Here is a 16,241-nt window from a genome sequence, read left to right as displayed (position 1 = left end):
GTAAGTACCATATCTACAGTAAGTACTATGTAAATATGTTTTAGTACTTGCCTCTAAAATCAAAACAGTGACCTAATAAGTACCTGCTATTTACTTAGTACTGTAAATACTGGTTAATTAACATGCTGTAAAATAAAGCGCTACCAAAATCTGTATTAGATGAGGTCATGTCGCCTCCTATTTTGGAAAATGAGGTAGAGAAGCAGCAAGCCTCTCTGCAATAGACCCTGAGCAAGAGTGTGGAGAAAAGAACATTGAGAACATCCTGAACAATGGACGCCTTGTGCCAGTGATGATCGCTGCCGCATGTGTAGCTAAATCTGTTAACTGTGCTGTCCTTTAATACATTCATTTTCTGTTTTCTTTTTCTTTTATCATACCGGTCACCCGATATAAATGCCATGTATAACTGTGAAAACATATTATACTGGAGAAATCAAAACCAGTAGCCAAGTTTTTGAATGATAGACAAAGTGAGAAATGCAGCAAAACATTAGCACTTGTTTGCATTTCAAACTTGTTTGCAACTCTCAGGATATTAACAATTCATATCATTACATACAATTTCTACCATTTTCCCAAAGCTGTTCACACATAGAGGTGCAACAGACACCAATTTGGTATGAGGGTGGCCGGCAACACTGACTGTTCAGGGGTAACACAAGGGTAAGGGTGGAGAAACACAAGAATACCATGCTGACATGGCAACATATGATGCAAATACGCAGAAGATGACGATTTTTTTTTTCTGGAAGTCAAAATGAAAAGCATCTCAAAGTTGGGTGTTCTTCTCAAGAGCAGTGCCGAATGCACATACGGTACAGTAGTCTATGAGGGCGACACTCAGTAAAAACAGAGGCCACCGCAAAGAGAAGAACAGCCACTGCACAGTGACTTTCCCTGGCTAGCAGCTGTCTTAGCCGTGCTTGCTAGAGAGTCCCATTGTGGCACCACTCCTTAATAAGCGGGATGAGCAGGAGCCGGGGCAGCAGCTGATACCAGTCAACATGAAGGATTGCTCCAGCATTGTCTCAGGGAAAATACAGAAATAATTTAATAATTAAATAAATTGATAACCCACATTTTAATTTTATGAACCTGATCCAATTTCAATTTGGTGCACCTACTCAACTATCCATTCTTGGCAGTCACTCATGGGAGCAAAAAAAAAAAGAAAAGACAGAAAAAACAACACGGACGAAAATGATTTAAATTAATCTTAATTAACTCACATTATAAAACCCCGGGTGCTGTTAAATAGGTAATTAATAATAGGCATGAATTCCAGATGAGGAAGGGGGGAAGCCCGTTTTCACTTTAAAAAAAGAAATAAAAAATTATTTACAGGAAGCATTTGGCTTGGGAGGACCCAAGCTGACACAACTGTCCCTTGACCAGAGATAATGTATGCGCACAAGGCCGAGCAATCAGAAGCGGAGGATAATTCACCCATGCAATCAGCGTGCAGCAGCAGCAACAAGGCTCCTTCCTGTAGGTAGGGTATACCCACAAATTATCTCTCCAAAGCAAACGCATCATCGGGTTCATAGCGGGCTGAATGAGGCAGGCTGGACACATAAACTGGTCGGCCCTACCGAGGGGAGCAGGGAATGTAATGATGAAACTTGCTTGGTTGGAGATACCAAGATTTCATAAATCATACCTTCTGCATAGGTTTAACAGGTAAACACCGTCTCAGTAAAGCATTTTTAGAACCGTGCCCTTTAAATTCAGCGAGGACCATTTCTTTTTTTGGATATTTTTTACGAGACTCTGTCAGAGACTCAATCTTCCCTTGAACCCTAATTCCCAGTGCATCATGGGGCATTGGAGGAGTCGGGCAGGGGCAGGTGGTGCCTGAGGGAGACCGATGCGTGTCCCGGGGAATTGTGACATCACGCAACGCCGGCGAGTACACAGGCAAGTGTTTGAAATGCCAAGACTGTTCATTACCATAATGTTACACATTGATTTGTCACACAGCGTAAAAGTATTTCAGAAGGGTCATTTCAGAATCAATGCAGCAGTGCTTCAATTAAAACAGCAAAAGCATCAATACACTTCATTCTCCAATAGTCTTACGGGAAATGTTACATTTGTAGCTTTTAACACTACATGAATGCCATCTACCACCTCCTGGAGAGAAAACAATATCAATCAGCTGAGGTTCAGCAATATGCAGTGTGCAAACGGTGATATTTAAACCAGATGGCTGAGCTGGAGACATTTCAAGTTTTGTTTTGTTTTGTTTTCCTTTCTGAAAAAGCACCCGGAAAACAGTGATACCTAATTGAACTCCTCGAAATTGTAATTTCCAGGGACCAGGAAAAATCTAACTGATAATTTGCTAATGAGAAAGAATGCAGAATTGCATAGTAAGATCTAAAAAACACATATAATATAGGTGAGGGCTCGAAAAAATAGCTTAAATATACAGATATTTATTGAAATTTGAATAAATATACACTTGTACAGGAATAATTAAAGATTTTTATTGTTAAGGGATTCTCCAATCAGAGAACAATATCAGAATAATGCTACTGTAACACACATTAATGATATTTCAGAAAGCTCTCTCTCATGTGCAAGAGTGCAAAAAACCAATTTTCCAAACGACAAACAGAAATGTTTTTGAGCCAAGAGAAAGGTTGCTACATCAGAAACAACTGTACAGCAAGCAGTAATTGTCAAAGGCTTAACATAAATGCAAGAATTACACTGCACTCGACATTGCTTAGTCATGATGTGCAAAAACCAATTTTTGGGCTGAACACCTATTATACATTTTAGTCATTTTGGTTCCTGTGGAATTTAATGAGAGATAAGATAAGATGAACTTGGAGAGATGATATTACACGAAGAACACAATGTAGTGGATTGGTGTGTCCAGGGGCAAGTAGAATGTCACGCACAATCAATCCTTCACTGCAATTATTTTTTTAAATAATCCATATGCACTCTGCAGTCTTAAAGGGAGTCTAATGAAGTAATAAGCATATCAATAATGAGATTTACCATTCAGAATCCAGGCAGTGTACAAACACAATCTAATGTTTACACATGTCCACGCACTGTAACCCAATGCACTAGAATTTTAATCCATTGCCAAACAATCTTTAAAAACTTTCTGTTAGCTGCCATACCAATCAGCAGCCTTCTGTTGCTGGTCAGTTTAAATAAAATGGGCCTATATTTGGTTGGTGCGATGTATTGGCACCCTGTACAAGGGTTTCTTCTGCCTTGCACCCAATGCATGCTGGGATAGGCTCCAGCCCTCCAAAACCTTGAAATGGATGGATGTATTTGTTTGGTATTTGGAGGCTCAAATAGAAAGCAGGTTGCTGGTTAAAGGCACTGGTGTACCAATAGAGGGCACTCTTCCCACTGCACAAAGTTTAAAGGCAGTTACCCGGTGAAGGGTCACCGGCTTTCTTATTCAACATCAGTGTTGAAGGTGATGATGTCCTTCAGACAATCCTGATTGGATGACATCCTTTAGCAGGATTCTGACTGGCAGAGGTAATTGAAAATCCCATGGCAAAGGATAAGAAGTGTCCGAGGTGTAACTTCCTGGGAAATTCTCAAAAATTCTCAAAAACGTACGAATAATCCTCCTGTACAACTGTGTAAAGCCTGTCTTCTCCGGTTCAGCTGATGTGGGGTGAGTGTTTTGGTGTAAAATGGCTGCCGAGCTTCAGTGTAGCCTCCTGAGTGTGGTGATGGAGGCGAATCTGCATCTATAAACGGCACATTCGGCAGTGCAGCTATTTGTGATGACCACAGAGGAAGCTGGATGAACATCCACCCAGCTTCCCCAGAGAAAACCCACAGGCATAACAGAACTAAAATTATATCAAAGCTCATATTTATGTTAAACACAACCAGAACAAAGAAAGATCACCGATTTACTCGTTGAAATGTGATCGTGCTGCACGCTTTCAATTTGCAATTTGAAATGTCAAGGAATGGCCATTATAAATGTTAAGATACCGTTTCGTATGGTAGCGCACTACAGCCTTAAAGCCTCATCTAATGATCTTAATCCACCGCTCCTTTAAAATATAGGATCCTAGCCACGCAGCACTGGATCACTGTACAAAATCATTTATCTGTAGTAATGATTCAATCAAAGGAAAAGCCACTTGAATGAGAAACGGAAATATAATCTAAAAATATACAATATGGTAGTCAGATCCATATAATGGCATTTTGGATAATGGCATACTCTGTTTTATTGCATGACATGGACCTTGACCATTTCAATCACATTCACTTTGCTTTTGTCTCCCACTGTATATACACAAGCTGGTTACAACACTACAACACAGCTACAACAACACTACAACGACAAATTTAGGGGACATCTTTGTGGACTGTGATACTAACAGAACTTATTAACACGGAAAGATGTGGTGAATGTTTTATGCCGAGGATGTATTCACTCGCTCGGTAGACACGGGTATCCAGGGCACCATACGGCCCTGTACTTTCTGTATCCCATTTATAGTGCTGGAGATTTACTGGAGCAACCCAGGGAAGGTACCAATGCATCAACGGCAGAACAGCCCGGTACTGTGCCAGGCCGTGACGCAGGGAGAGGTGGAGAGGGAGCGGTGCGGGCTGCTCCACCTCTCTGCTGATGTCATCCTTTCGGATTATACCCAGGAGTCTGGGAGGCCTTCGGGACATAGACAGCGTTGGCCTACGGGAATGCACAGCCGAGTTTAATCAGCGATCATCCTTGCTTGCCTACACCAGTACACGGTGTATGTAAATGGTAAATGGACTGCATTTACATAACGCTTTTCTCCGAAGCGCTTTACAATTAATGCTTTACGATCGGCTGCCGTGGAAGGCGCCGACCAGCTTGTGTGTTCTATGTGCCTGCATGGTCTTCAATGGGTAGAGGGCCCATTCAGCTGCTGCAATTCCATTGGAGGATCCCCTGATTCGCGGCTTCCTGTCGTCTAGTGATAGCATTGAGGCACTGCCATTAAAATGGCCGAGCTTCTCGTTCACCGCACTGCTGGAGAGTTGCTGAGGACTCTTAGTCACTCCGACTGCTGACTGCACTCCTTCATTTGGCGCAAGAGCCATGCAGGTGGGAATAGTTCAAGCCGTGTGCCTTTGAAATAAATCAATCTTAAACAAAACAACATTCAATAAAGGAAAAATGGGGAAAGGGGGGGGGTGGGCTGTCATTTCTGTTAATGCTACCACAATTACAAAAGCATGGTAATAGTACTTTTTCACAATCCGCACCCATTCAAATCCAGGACAACACCCCTCTTTCACTAGCCTGCTCAACAGCGGGATTTAAAGGGTTCTTTTTTTGCTTGTGACATGTCATGCATTAACAGTGTATGCATTAGGGCCATTTCACATGATGAATCACATTGAGAGCGACACAACTGAGGCTCGCACGGCGCGTATAACCTGAAAGCTTTTTATAGTGTGGCCTCTGTTCAATCGAAACACAGCGCTTTCTGTCCCCGTATTTGTGTAGCAGATTTAAGCAAGTCCCTAATTCATTTCCTCCCCTAGACGTTATGTTTTCACTTTAGGAACCCGAATGAATTATTGAATCCCAGGAAATATGGATTGAAAGTTCAGTACCACATAAAACGTGTAAGATTTATTCGCCGGCAATCAAGATATGACCTGCTTGCTTCAAAGAAATAAAAAAAGGTATTATGGAGAAATCTTAGGGAATTTAGTTCTTTGGATGAATACCCTGGAGTGATTTAAATTTGATATGAGCTATATGAAGGTATCTGGCAGAATAAAGGGGAAAGTGGTGTTTTTGTTTTCAGCAGAAAAGAGATTGCTTCAGCACTTTGCTGCAGCAGTATCTTGTTTTATTATAATAATATTCATTCATCTTTGCCACAACCAGCGGAAAACGATACTGCAGTGCAACGTATCCAACAGGGGATCAATAAATCACTTTTTGTTTCTTCAAAAAACTGCAAAACCATAACAGTTTCTCAATCAAATAATCCAGCTCCGCAAAACAGTACACCCTGATAATTTCTGCGGCTTTTGAACACTCAGACAAATGAAAAATGTAGTTTTAGATAGCAATACACAAACTACCCGAAAGTTAGAATTTAGAAAAAATGCCAAAAATTAAGTCGGCTGAAAATATGAACCTGCAAAAAAATTAATAAATAAACAACGGCAATAACTGTACTGCATATCCCAGATCTCTAAGCTGGATCTTGGAGCATGGAGCTGTCCAAGGTGCTGCAGAGAAATCCTTTTCCCTGCTGTACACACTCGAATACGAGCTAGGGCTAACCGCCATCAGTCACACACATAAGTGGCCTTTGTCTCATAGTGCAGAAGCTAAAAGCTAAAAGCTACATAGGCTAACAGCAAACTAAAGCAACAGACGGTGTGGCAGCATTAGCCATTCCGTTAGCTCAGTGACTCACAGGTAACAGGCTTAAACTGAGGCAGAGGCCTATGGCAGGAAAGATGCATATGGCACACCGCTGTATAGGATCCATTATGCAGGCTGACTTCACATCTCTCCAATCAGCCCGGCTGAGATTAATAAGTAATTGAGGAGGAGGGGGGGGGGGTGGTGGGTGGTTTATTAAGAGTTCGTTTCTGAAAACTGTGATGAGACAGGGAGTGACGTTAATTATAATCGCATAAGAAACCGGCCCGGTTTTTGAAGTGCAACAAGGGAAGACGTGGTTTAGTTTTAACGCTAGGGACATCGATAATTAGCTTTCGGTTCAAGGGTCACTCTCGTCTGTATATTAAAGCTGTGCTGGGGATAGGTAGGGGGGAAAAAATAGCAATAGCAATAGCAAAGGAAAAGCCATCCATTACAGCAGCGCAGGTGCCAGTTTAGCACAAGTACATAAAGTGTTGCTATAACTGGTTGTGAAAATATATTTTGGCTATATTTTTATTTTCTTTGCCATCACAGCATGTCGTAACATGTGTTTATAGGGTAACAATGAAAGCAAGAAATCATTATTAATAATAATGAACAAAGTAATAATGAAGCATTATTCATACAATATTCAATATAAAGAGTCGCTAAAGTTAAAGGACACAGAAAGCAGCACTCATACATAACTGAGGACATGTTGTTTCTATCCCTTCAGTTAGCCACAGCACATTTAGCTACATAATTACCTTACAACTCATAGCCAAACAGTAAGCCTGCATTGTTTAATGACATAATTCTTTAGCCTTGTGTATGTGTAGCAATCTACTTATACAACAAATACAAACTTATTATTATTAACAAATTCTTAGAACAAAATATAAATAAACAGACAATTCTAGCCTATTCCATTTCAGAAAAAAGACACAAATTTCTAAATGGGCATTCCAGTAATATATCCTGTCTTCCTTCCTGTCTTTTCTCAGTTTTAAATCTGAATGAGGCCATGACCTGCCTACTCGTAAACACTGCTCATTTTTGGTGTTCACATCCAATGTCACAAAATGTTGGAAGAAAGCAGCATTCCAATGTGGTATGAAAAATTCACCATTACATGAGCAAAGTATTGACTTGAATTAAAATCTGAGGGTGTATTCTGTGTAAACTCAACACTGCACACACTCAGTATTTCCTACAATGCCTGTACAAATGCTTGGAATCCACAACCCTTACCCTGCTTGTGCACCTTACAGGTGGCCAGAAAGTTATTTCAACAAACGAGCACCATTTTGGTTCTTCCTGTGCCCTGTGTTATTGAAGACAGAATGAGAAAATGACAAAATGCAAAGCTGAACTCCATATGTCACCTACTTTACAGTAACCTCCAGTGGATTTAGTCATATTAGGGAATGCATGATTACATAGTTTTCAAGGAGAGATATGGCAAACAAAGCCAGTGCCTTTCATTATAAAATAAGAGGTCAGTTCTGCTTTCTGACAGGGACATTCCCAAGGAAAAAAGAGCTCGTTTTGCAATCCGAACTCCTCATGCATAATGGAGCGCTTTCCTTTCCAAAAATAATCATTTTCTTAAATATGCCTACTACCCCTCCTTTGTCCCCCCCCTCCAACATGCAAGAACAATGCTGTTGCATAAAGACATAACAGGCTTACTATACTGTAGTGTGTAACACAAAATGTCCCCCTCATTGCAAAGACTTTAAAAGGAGACAATAAATGTACGGCATATATTAAAGAGAAGACGCGAAATATGTAATTGTGGTGTGTAAACACGCGCTCTGTGGAGCGTGTTACCCATACGGGGCTTTGAGAGACCGTGAGCGAGCAGCCTGACCGCGGAGTGGGGAAAGCTGCGCCTCGCTCTGTGGAGGAGAGGCGGGCGTGGGGAAAGCTGCGCCTCGCTCTGTGGAGGAGAGGCGGGCGTGGGGAGCTGACAGCGATCCGCGGCGCACGGCGAGGCGGAGACGACCCCTCGGCTCTCGCTCCCCGAAGACGGAGATATATCACGCAGACGGACCGCGGTGCCACATTACTGCGCGGGCGCGATAAATACAGGAAAACCCCGGCTGACAGCCCTAATAAGTCAGCCCTGCAACAACACCAGGTGACCTTAGACATCCTATACTTTTACACGCCGGCAGTGATTTGCGCTATCTGTCAGTCCAAGACGATGGCCCATCATGTAGGGCTGGGGGGACACGATATGCAGCGGTAGTTACTTTCCTTTGCAATACAAACCGTATGGGGGGGGGGGGGGGGGGATTGGGGGTGGTTTCCAAAATCTGATCCCTATGTTTGTGTAACAGCACAGCCTCAAGAACATACTGAAACACTGCATGAGCCACACAATTCACAGCGGTTTATTTTAGTGTATGTACGTGTGTGCGTGTGTGTGTGTGTACCTGGGGCGAGGTCTCAAAAGTATTATCAGCTGCTCCTCCTGCAGAAAAAGCCTCACCAACAACACTGTTTGGACTTTTTTTAACGGAAGAGTTGAGCGATGTGGAGATGTGTGGAGTTTGCATTATGGAATAGTACTGCGCAATATTATAATTACTAAACACCAAAAACACACAGCTCAAAATGAGGAGAAGGAGGAAGAAAGACAAAGAAAGCACAACAACAACGCGTGAGCGTCACGACAAGCCAGCTGCACAAACCTGCCGAAGCAGTCAGTTTGTCGCTGGTTAAAAGCCTTTTCACCTTTTGAAAGACAGAGGAGCCTGGAGTGCCTTCAGACCACAACACAAGCAATTAAATCAGACTAAGAAGAAGAAAATAAGAAAATAAATCTGAAGTAAATATTTATATACAGCCATGGCGGCAGACCAAACGACCCATAACAAGAGAGAACTGAAACAAACGTTTTGATCTGGTGTCACCGTTTAACCCAAAAGTTAACAATCAATACATCTTTACAGACAGCTCTGTAATTCTGTTATAAGAAATAAAAAAGTTAGGCTGAAGTTCCGAAACAGTGTTATTAAACCAGTTCTCAGTGAAGAGAGACACATGCAATATTACTTTTTCTGATTGTCTTGTCTCAGTCAACTCCCAAGTCACTGCACTTCATTACAGTTACATCAAAGTTAAACTTCTACTTCTGGGAAGAAGCCATATTTTATTGCAATAAGCAGTTCACTGTGAAACTCAGCCGTGCATCAAAAAAAAAAAAAAAACCTAGAAGAAAATATCTAATTACAGTATGTAGATGTGTACCACATTTCATAAGCACCTCCAGAAAAAAGAAAAAATGTTTTTAATTTTGTATATCTTACTCATGATACTATTTTGGACAAAAAATTGGAAAATTATAATCCAGCTAATTACCACGAGCATATCCAAAAGCAAAGCAATGAAATGTAGTTCAATGTTTAAGCATATTTTGCATCTAAATCACCAAGTGTACACACAGTCTGCACATACTGTAAAGCACAGCAAACCAAAGCAATGAGCAGCAATGCCAAATGTCGAGTGAGTGATCAACAGAAAAACAGCCATTTTAAAGTCTGCATTTGCAACACCTAGTTGTGACGGTAACGTCACTTCGCTTTATGCCGGGTATGCAACAGTAAACACACGGAAGCTCTCGTCACCTTAAGTGCCTTACGCACGACTAATCGACATTCCCCTTTCACATACAGATACACACACATATGCACACACACACACACGCGCACACACTCACACTCGCACACACATACACACACGCACACGTGCACACGCGCGTCGCAGGGGCAGAGAAAAGCGTTAAGTGCTACATACCCACAGATACATCATCATCTTGAGCAGGTTGAGTCGAGGCTGTGAAGAGAAATCTCTGTACGGTACTTCACCAAGTTCTTCAGCAGACGCACAGAAACCAGCAGGAAAATACTTCTTGCCCTACACGCACTCGTTTTCCTTAAAAATGTGTATGGGTGTATATATACATGTATTATACATACATGTATATATATTATATATATCATATACAAAAATGCTTTATTAGAACGTCACTCCAGTTGCAGCTCCTCCTTATGAAAAATGCTCCTTGCTGTCTTTTTCTTCCTCCTTTCTCTCCCCAACTATCTCTCTTTCCCCCTCTCTCTCTCTCTTTTTCTTGCTCTCTCCCTCTCTCTCTCTTCCTCCTCTCACTGACAGCCCTCTCTTAGGTAGTGCTTCTTGGCGTGCTAGCTTAATGAGCAGATCAGTGCGCCAAGGCAGTCAAGTACAACTGTGCAGCAAAGTAAGAGAGGGATGATTGGGGGTGTGGGGTGGGGTGGGGTGGAGTGGGGGTGGGGGGGGGAGAGAGGGGCGTGGGATGGGACAGGGGATGCTGAGGTGGAGGGAGGGGCGAGGGGCGAGGGGGGAGGGAGAGAGACTTACACATAAACACGCTCACAGTCAGCACCACCGCACAGCAGCGACAGCACGCTGGAATGAACACGCACTCGGGTGACAGCCATTCACCGAGGGGTGGGGGTGCCACTTCTCTTCCCAGAGGCAGAAGAGGAATCCTTCTCATGCTCACAGAGATGGACGTACAGTACGGGGGCGAAATAGACTGTGTCTCTCTCCCAACCCCTTCCAAAACACCCCCCCCCCCGCGCCAAGCACTGAAATAAATCTGAGAGAAGGAAATGAAACAGACGTTTTTAAGTCCTCTTTTTAGATATGTAAAACCGGTGCAAATTAGAAAAGAGAGCCAACAGACAAGCGAACGGTTGGACGTGTGTGTGTGTGTGTGCGTGTGTGTTTGTACGTGCGTGTGCCTGTGTGTACGAGAGCATTCAGGAGGCTCACGTTGCTGTGTGCTTGCCAGGAGCTTTATCTCTTTCAAGCACTCCTGATAAAAGCTTGCCTGCTGCCTCTTGGGTCAAGGCCTTCCCTGGTCTCTCTCTCTCTCTCGGCTCCAGTGGAAGGAGCAATCCTACGGCTCTGGTATACAGCCATCTACTGACTCTCCCCTGCTATTGCTGCTGCAGCTGCAGACAGAGAGCTCAGTGTGTGATGCTCTGCTGCCCCAATCCACACCGCACTGCTGCAAACTCTGCCTGTGCAGTTATACTGTATGCACTGTATATCACTCTCAATGTGTAGGTTATACTGTATTCACTGTATATCACTCTCAATGTGTACGGTATGCACAACAACCGACATACGCTCAATGTGTAGGCTATACAAAACCACCCAAATACTCTCAATGTGTAGGTTATACACAACAACCCACAAACTCCCAATGTGTAGGTTATACACAACCACCCACAAACTCTCAATGTGTAAGTTATATGCAAACACCCACAAACTCTCGATGTGTAGGTTATACACAACAATCCACATACTCTCAATGTGTAGGTTATACATACCAACCCACAAACTCTCAATGTGTAGGTTATACACAACAATCCATATACTCTCAATGTGTAGGTTATACACAACAATCCACATACTCTCAATGTGTAGGTTATACATAACAACCCACAAACTCTCAATGTGTAGGTTATACACAACAACCCACAAACTCTCAATGTGTAGGTTATACACAACCACCCACAAACTCTCAATGTGTAGGTTATACGCAAACACCCACAAACTCTCAATGTGTAAGTTACACGCAAACACCCACAAACCCTCACTATGTAGGTTATACACAAACCACCCACAAAATCCCCTGGGTATGCTGGCTTTTGGTACAGCCAATCTCTTGATCAATTACGGATGCTGAACACATAGTTTGCTGAAATTGAACATACTGTAATGCAGGTTTGGCTCATTCATTTACACGGTCTCCAAATACTACTTTTAGTGGCCATGTGTCCACACTCTCACCAATTAGACGCTTACTGATTCACCTCATACTTTAATTTGACCAGTTAATATTTTTTACCTCCCTCTATGCAATTGTTTGCAATAGAGCACAATGCGAATGTGGGACTTTTATTTTTTATATGGGATTTCTGACATAATGTGGCTTAAGAGGGTAAATAATCCCTCAAAACATGAAAAGCATAATTAAGAAAAATTTGCAGATGGCTAAAATTCGGGGATTGTAATTGTGGTTGGAAGGAAAAACGAGCATAAACTGGGGTCCCTTCAGACCCCTGGTTTGAGAACCACTGGTTTACACAATCATCAACAAACTCAGTCTTCGCAGGTTTCCGACAAAATCACCCATAAATTCTTGCTGTGCAGGTCAGCTACAAAATCACCGGCAAAATCTCTCTGCAGGTTATGGCGAAGATCCATGTCTCTCCATGCAGGTTATTTGAAACTTCAACTTTTAAATATTATAGTGAAGCGTGAATTAAAAAGAAATAAAAACCGTCGAATTCCCCACAGGAAGGGGAAATCTAAAAAAGATTACCTGCGAGCTCCAGCTTATCTTGGGAAAGGGAAATAAAATTTTTAAAAAAGAAATTCCAGCTATCTCAGCTCTGTTTTTCTTAACATGGGATTTGACGCATCAGGGTATCGTTTTCCTCTCAGCATAATGGAGAATAATACAAATTTTATTTGGATAAAGAAATAAGTCTCAGATGTGCAGTACATTGCAAATGTGTTGTATAATTGGAGATAGTTATGAAGCAAAATGCAGAGCTTAGAGGGTATGATAGGGCCGTTCTCTGAAACATTATCAATAGTTTAGCTCTCAATTACCATTTAATGTGTGCAGTATGTATAATTGGTGCTATGTGAAACAGGCATTAGAAATGCATAGGGAAAGCACTAGATTGAAAGTGCCAAAACAAGCCAAGTCAATGGCCCTCAAAGGACTGATGTACAGTATAAATGCCTGGGCTGTCCAACACAGAATTATCTGCCCTTTAAAATGGTGTATAAATGGTGGTATGTGTGCCTACCAGCATTGACAGTGTGCAAAAGATTTTAAGACTTAAAATCGATCTCAAATGATTCTCAAAGGAGTGCAGTGTTACTGTGACAAACAGAATATACTGTATGTAGGCATGCACATTCCTGCTGTGAATTGACAACATCTGAAAGCACAACACAGAGTAATGACAGCAAGTAATGGTATCATTTTCCTTTCTTCAACCATTTACCTCCATCTAGAGCTGTTCTCCTTGGAGTACCAATGTTGGGTCTTTGTGTTTCGGTCTGAAGGTTTTTAAATAATCATGTTTAATTCATGCTTTAATGAATTAAAGCGTTTAGTAATGGTAATCTTAGTGCATTGATAAAGTAATTGTACCTTCTGTAAATGGATATTCCAAGCATATACATATTTGCAATGGTTTTGCCATTTTAGTTAATAACCCAAAGTATTAACAGTTAGTAAATACAAACAAAAAAATAAAAAAATCTTGGGTCATACAAATTGAACAAAGTATGGATATGATGCATGTATATTCAATTATTAGAAACATTTACACAATGTCTACTTTCTATGTTAATGAATTATATATAAATTATAAATCCTTGGTTACTACTTGCTGTCTGAAATGCTCAACTAGGATTATAGCATATTTACTGATCAGAGACCTAATTCAACGATATCAGTTACCAAGCGATTTGTATGTAAATTAGCAAGCAAGGGTTTATCTTTCAGTCCCTGAACATGTTAGTTAATGTGTTTACCATAATGAGTAGTACACAATCAATCGAGTTAATACAGCTCTGTGAAATAATCCACTTCATTTTAAATAGCAGTTTTATGGTACGGACAGGCCCATATGTTCAAAAATAGTTTCAAATGTTCAAAAGATTGCATGTGTCATACGATAAAGCACATAAAGGCATGTCAGAAGCCACCCCGGCCTCCACCGCTGCAACATTACACTATTTAATTATTATTTCTTTTTAACAGGGATTTTTTTTTTGATCAAGCAGAGCATCAGTTGATAAAAAAAGTGAATGGAGGCTACTAGGTTTGGTGACATGCTTGAACAGACCTGAAGTGCAAGCCCACAAACTTGTAGCAAACGCAGCAGCAGCAGCAGCAGCAGCCCTGTATCACACTGCTGGACAGGAAGACGAGGGAACTGAGAGGAAAGATGTTGTTAAAATGCCAAGGCGCTGAGCTACCCCGCGGCTAGCAGAATCTCATTACTCTGAGAGCCATATTCATCTCCTTCTCCCATACTATCCGCACAAGCAAATTAAAAACAAATAAACTGCCTTTTTTTTTTGGTTCGTTTGTTTGTTTTTTTTTGTGGGGAAAAACTGTAAAGATGGCCCTGTGTGAATCGAATGGATTATAACACATTAATCATTAAATTGCTTCGCACATGCACGCACGCGCACACACACACGCACGCACGCGCATACACACACATATGCATACACACGCACACACAAAGCCAATAGAGTTGGGTGAATGTGCAATAAGGTTCTAATTCCCATCGACTTTTCGGTATACAAAAGAAGCTACATACTTTGAAGCTGAAGATCTATTTGACAGCAATACTGAAACAACTTTGAAAAACTCGTAACAATCGACTGAATCAAATAAAATAAAGTGTGCTTGGCACACTGCAGATCCTAAAAAAAAGAGACCAGCCAAGGAACAAGGCACAGTAAAACTTCTTCTGATTAACACATATTACTTATAATTACTTTCCAATTCTGCAATCTTAGCATTTGCATAGTGGCATAGTACGCTACAACTCCCAATTGTAATGTTAGCATTAGTACAGCTTAGCACGGCACTCCACACAAGTGAATGAACTGTAACAATTAGTGGTATGGCTAAATCATTGATTATTCAAGTACTGCGGAAAGAGACTCCAGACTGACCGTCTGATTGGAGGTTTGAATATTCGTCCCGCCCAGATGTCCAGACCGACAGGACGGTGAGTTTGCACATTTCTTTTACCTGCTACTGTATCACCTGACCTGACTGGATGTGCTCAAGCTATTGGTGGCAACCTCACCAAAACAAAGATCTCTGCACGAAAATGAGAAAACTGATGGCACCTCCACACGGCAAAAACATTCAAATTGAAAAAGCTCAATAAAATTAGAATAGCAAATACAGGGCCACAATCCAGCCCCTGGTAAAAAACTTGATCCTAGCTGTGGGGGGATGGGGACTCCATAGTGCTCCACTCAAACAGCTTGGGGTGGGGGTTGGGGGAGAAGGGAAGGGGGGACTGTAAGGAAAAAAAACTAAAAAAGAAAAAACTTACCCTTAGCTGATCTCTGTCACAGCTCATTTGCGGTCTTGGAATCTGTCAAAAGAAAAACGACAACATTTAAAATGACATCTGCAGCACAAAGCATGACAGTGCCCCTGCAAGGAATGGACGGCCAATGATAGACACAGGCAGATGAACATGGCCAGGACGCAGAATGTTGCGATTTCTGGAAACTGAGTTTAGGGAACTTCTTCTTTAAAACAACATTAAAGCGAGTTCAAACTGTCTGTGGTTTGCCTGTCTCAGTTCCACACGAAGCCTATGCCCCAGGCAAAAGGACTACATGGCCCAGCTTGTGCACTGCAGAATGAAAAGAGCCAGGAGATGACGGTGCCCAATCTGGTGGTGAATGCGCACTTGTTTTATGCAACTCATGGAAAGACGCTAAGGAAAAGATTCAGTAGTTTGCAGAATCTTTCAAAAACAGGTATCGCAAGACAACAAGCTGAGGGCCCGCTTGCAAACACTGCTTTCAGCAGAGTTCACAGAGATAACGGAGTCAGATGCACCTGCATCAGAACAGCCCCGAACACATTACCCCTAATGCCAAGAGACCATCGCTCATAACAGTCCTGGTAAACAGGCACATAATGGCTGCTGTTGTTGCCATTTAATTATATGTAAATATAATATATTTTTCAATATATTGGACTGAGTACATTTTTAAGGAATATTAA

The 16,241-nt window shown here is 41.7% G+C and overlaps 1 protein-coding gene across 4 annotated transcripts in view; it reads right to left on the bottom strand.

Annotated features, from left to right (window-relative positions):
* rbfox1 (RNA binding fox-1 homolog 1) overlaps positions 1-16,241 on the bottom strand; it is a 417,007-nt gene that overhangs the window by 162,262 nt on the left and 238,504 nt on the right. For 3 of the 4 annotated variants that reach the window (XM_061223562.1, XM_061223559.1, XM_061223564.1), the window contains exon 3: positions 15,556-15,597. In XM_061223562.1, coding sequence (XP_061079546.1) covers positions 15,556-15,597 — 42 coding nt within the window. Of the gene's footprint in view, positions 1-10,192; positions 10,313-15,555; positions 15,598-16,241 lie in introns of those variants that run through there. The other variant, XM_061223565.1, reaches the window with a different exon arrangement.

The sequence above is a fragment of the Conger conger genome, chromosome 16 (genome assembly GCF_963514075.1).
Source record: "Conger conger chromosome 16, fConCon1.1, whole genome shotgun sequence".
NCBI classification, from domain to species: Eukaryota; Metazoa; Chordata; class Actinopteri; order Anguilliformes; family Congridae; genus Conger; species Conger conger.
This window is presented reverse-complemented; position numbering and strand designations above follow the sequence as displayed.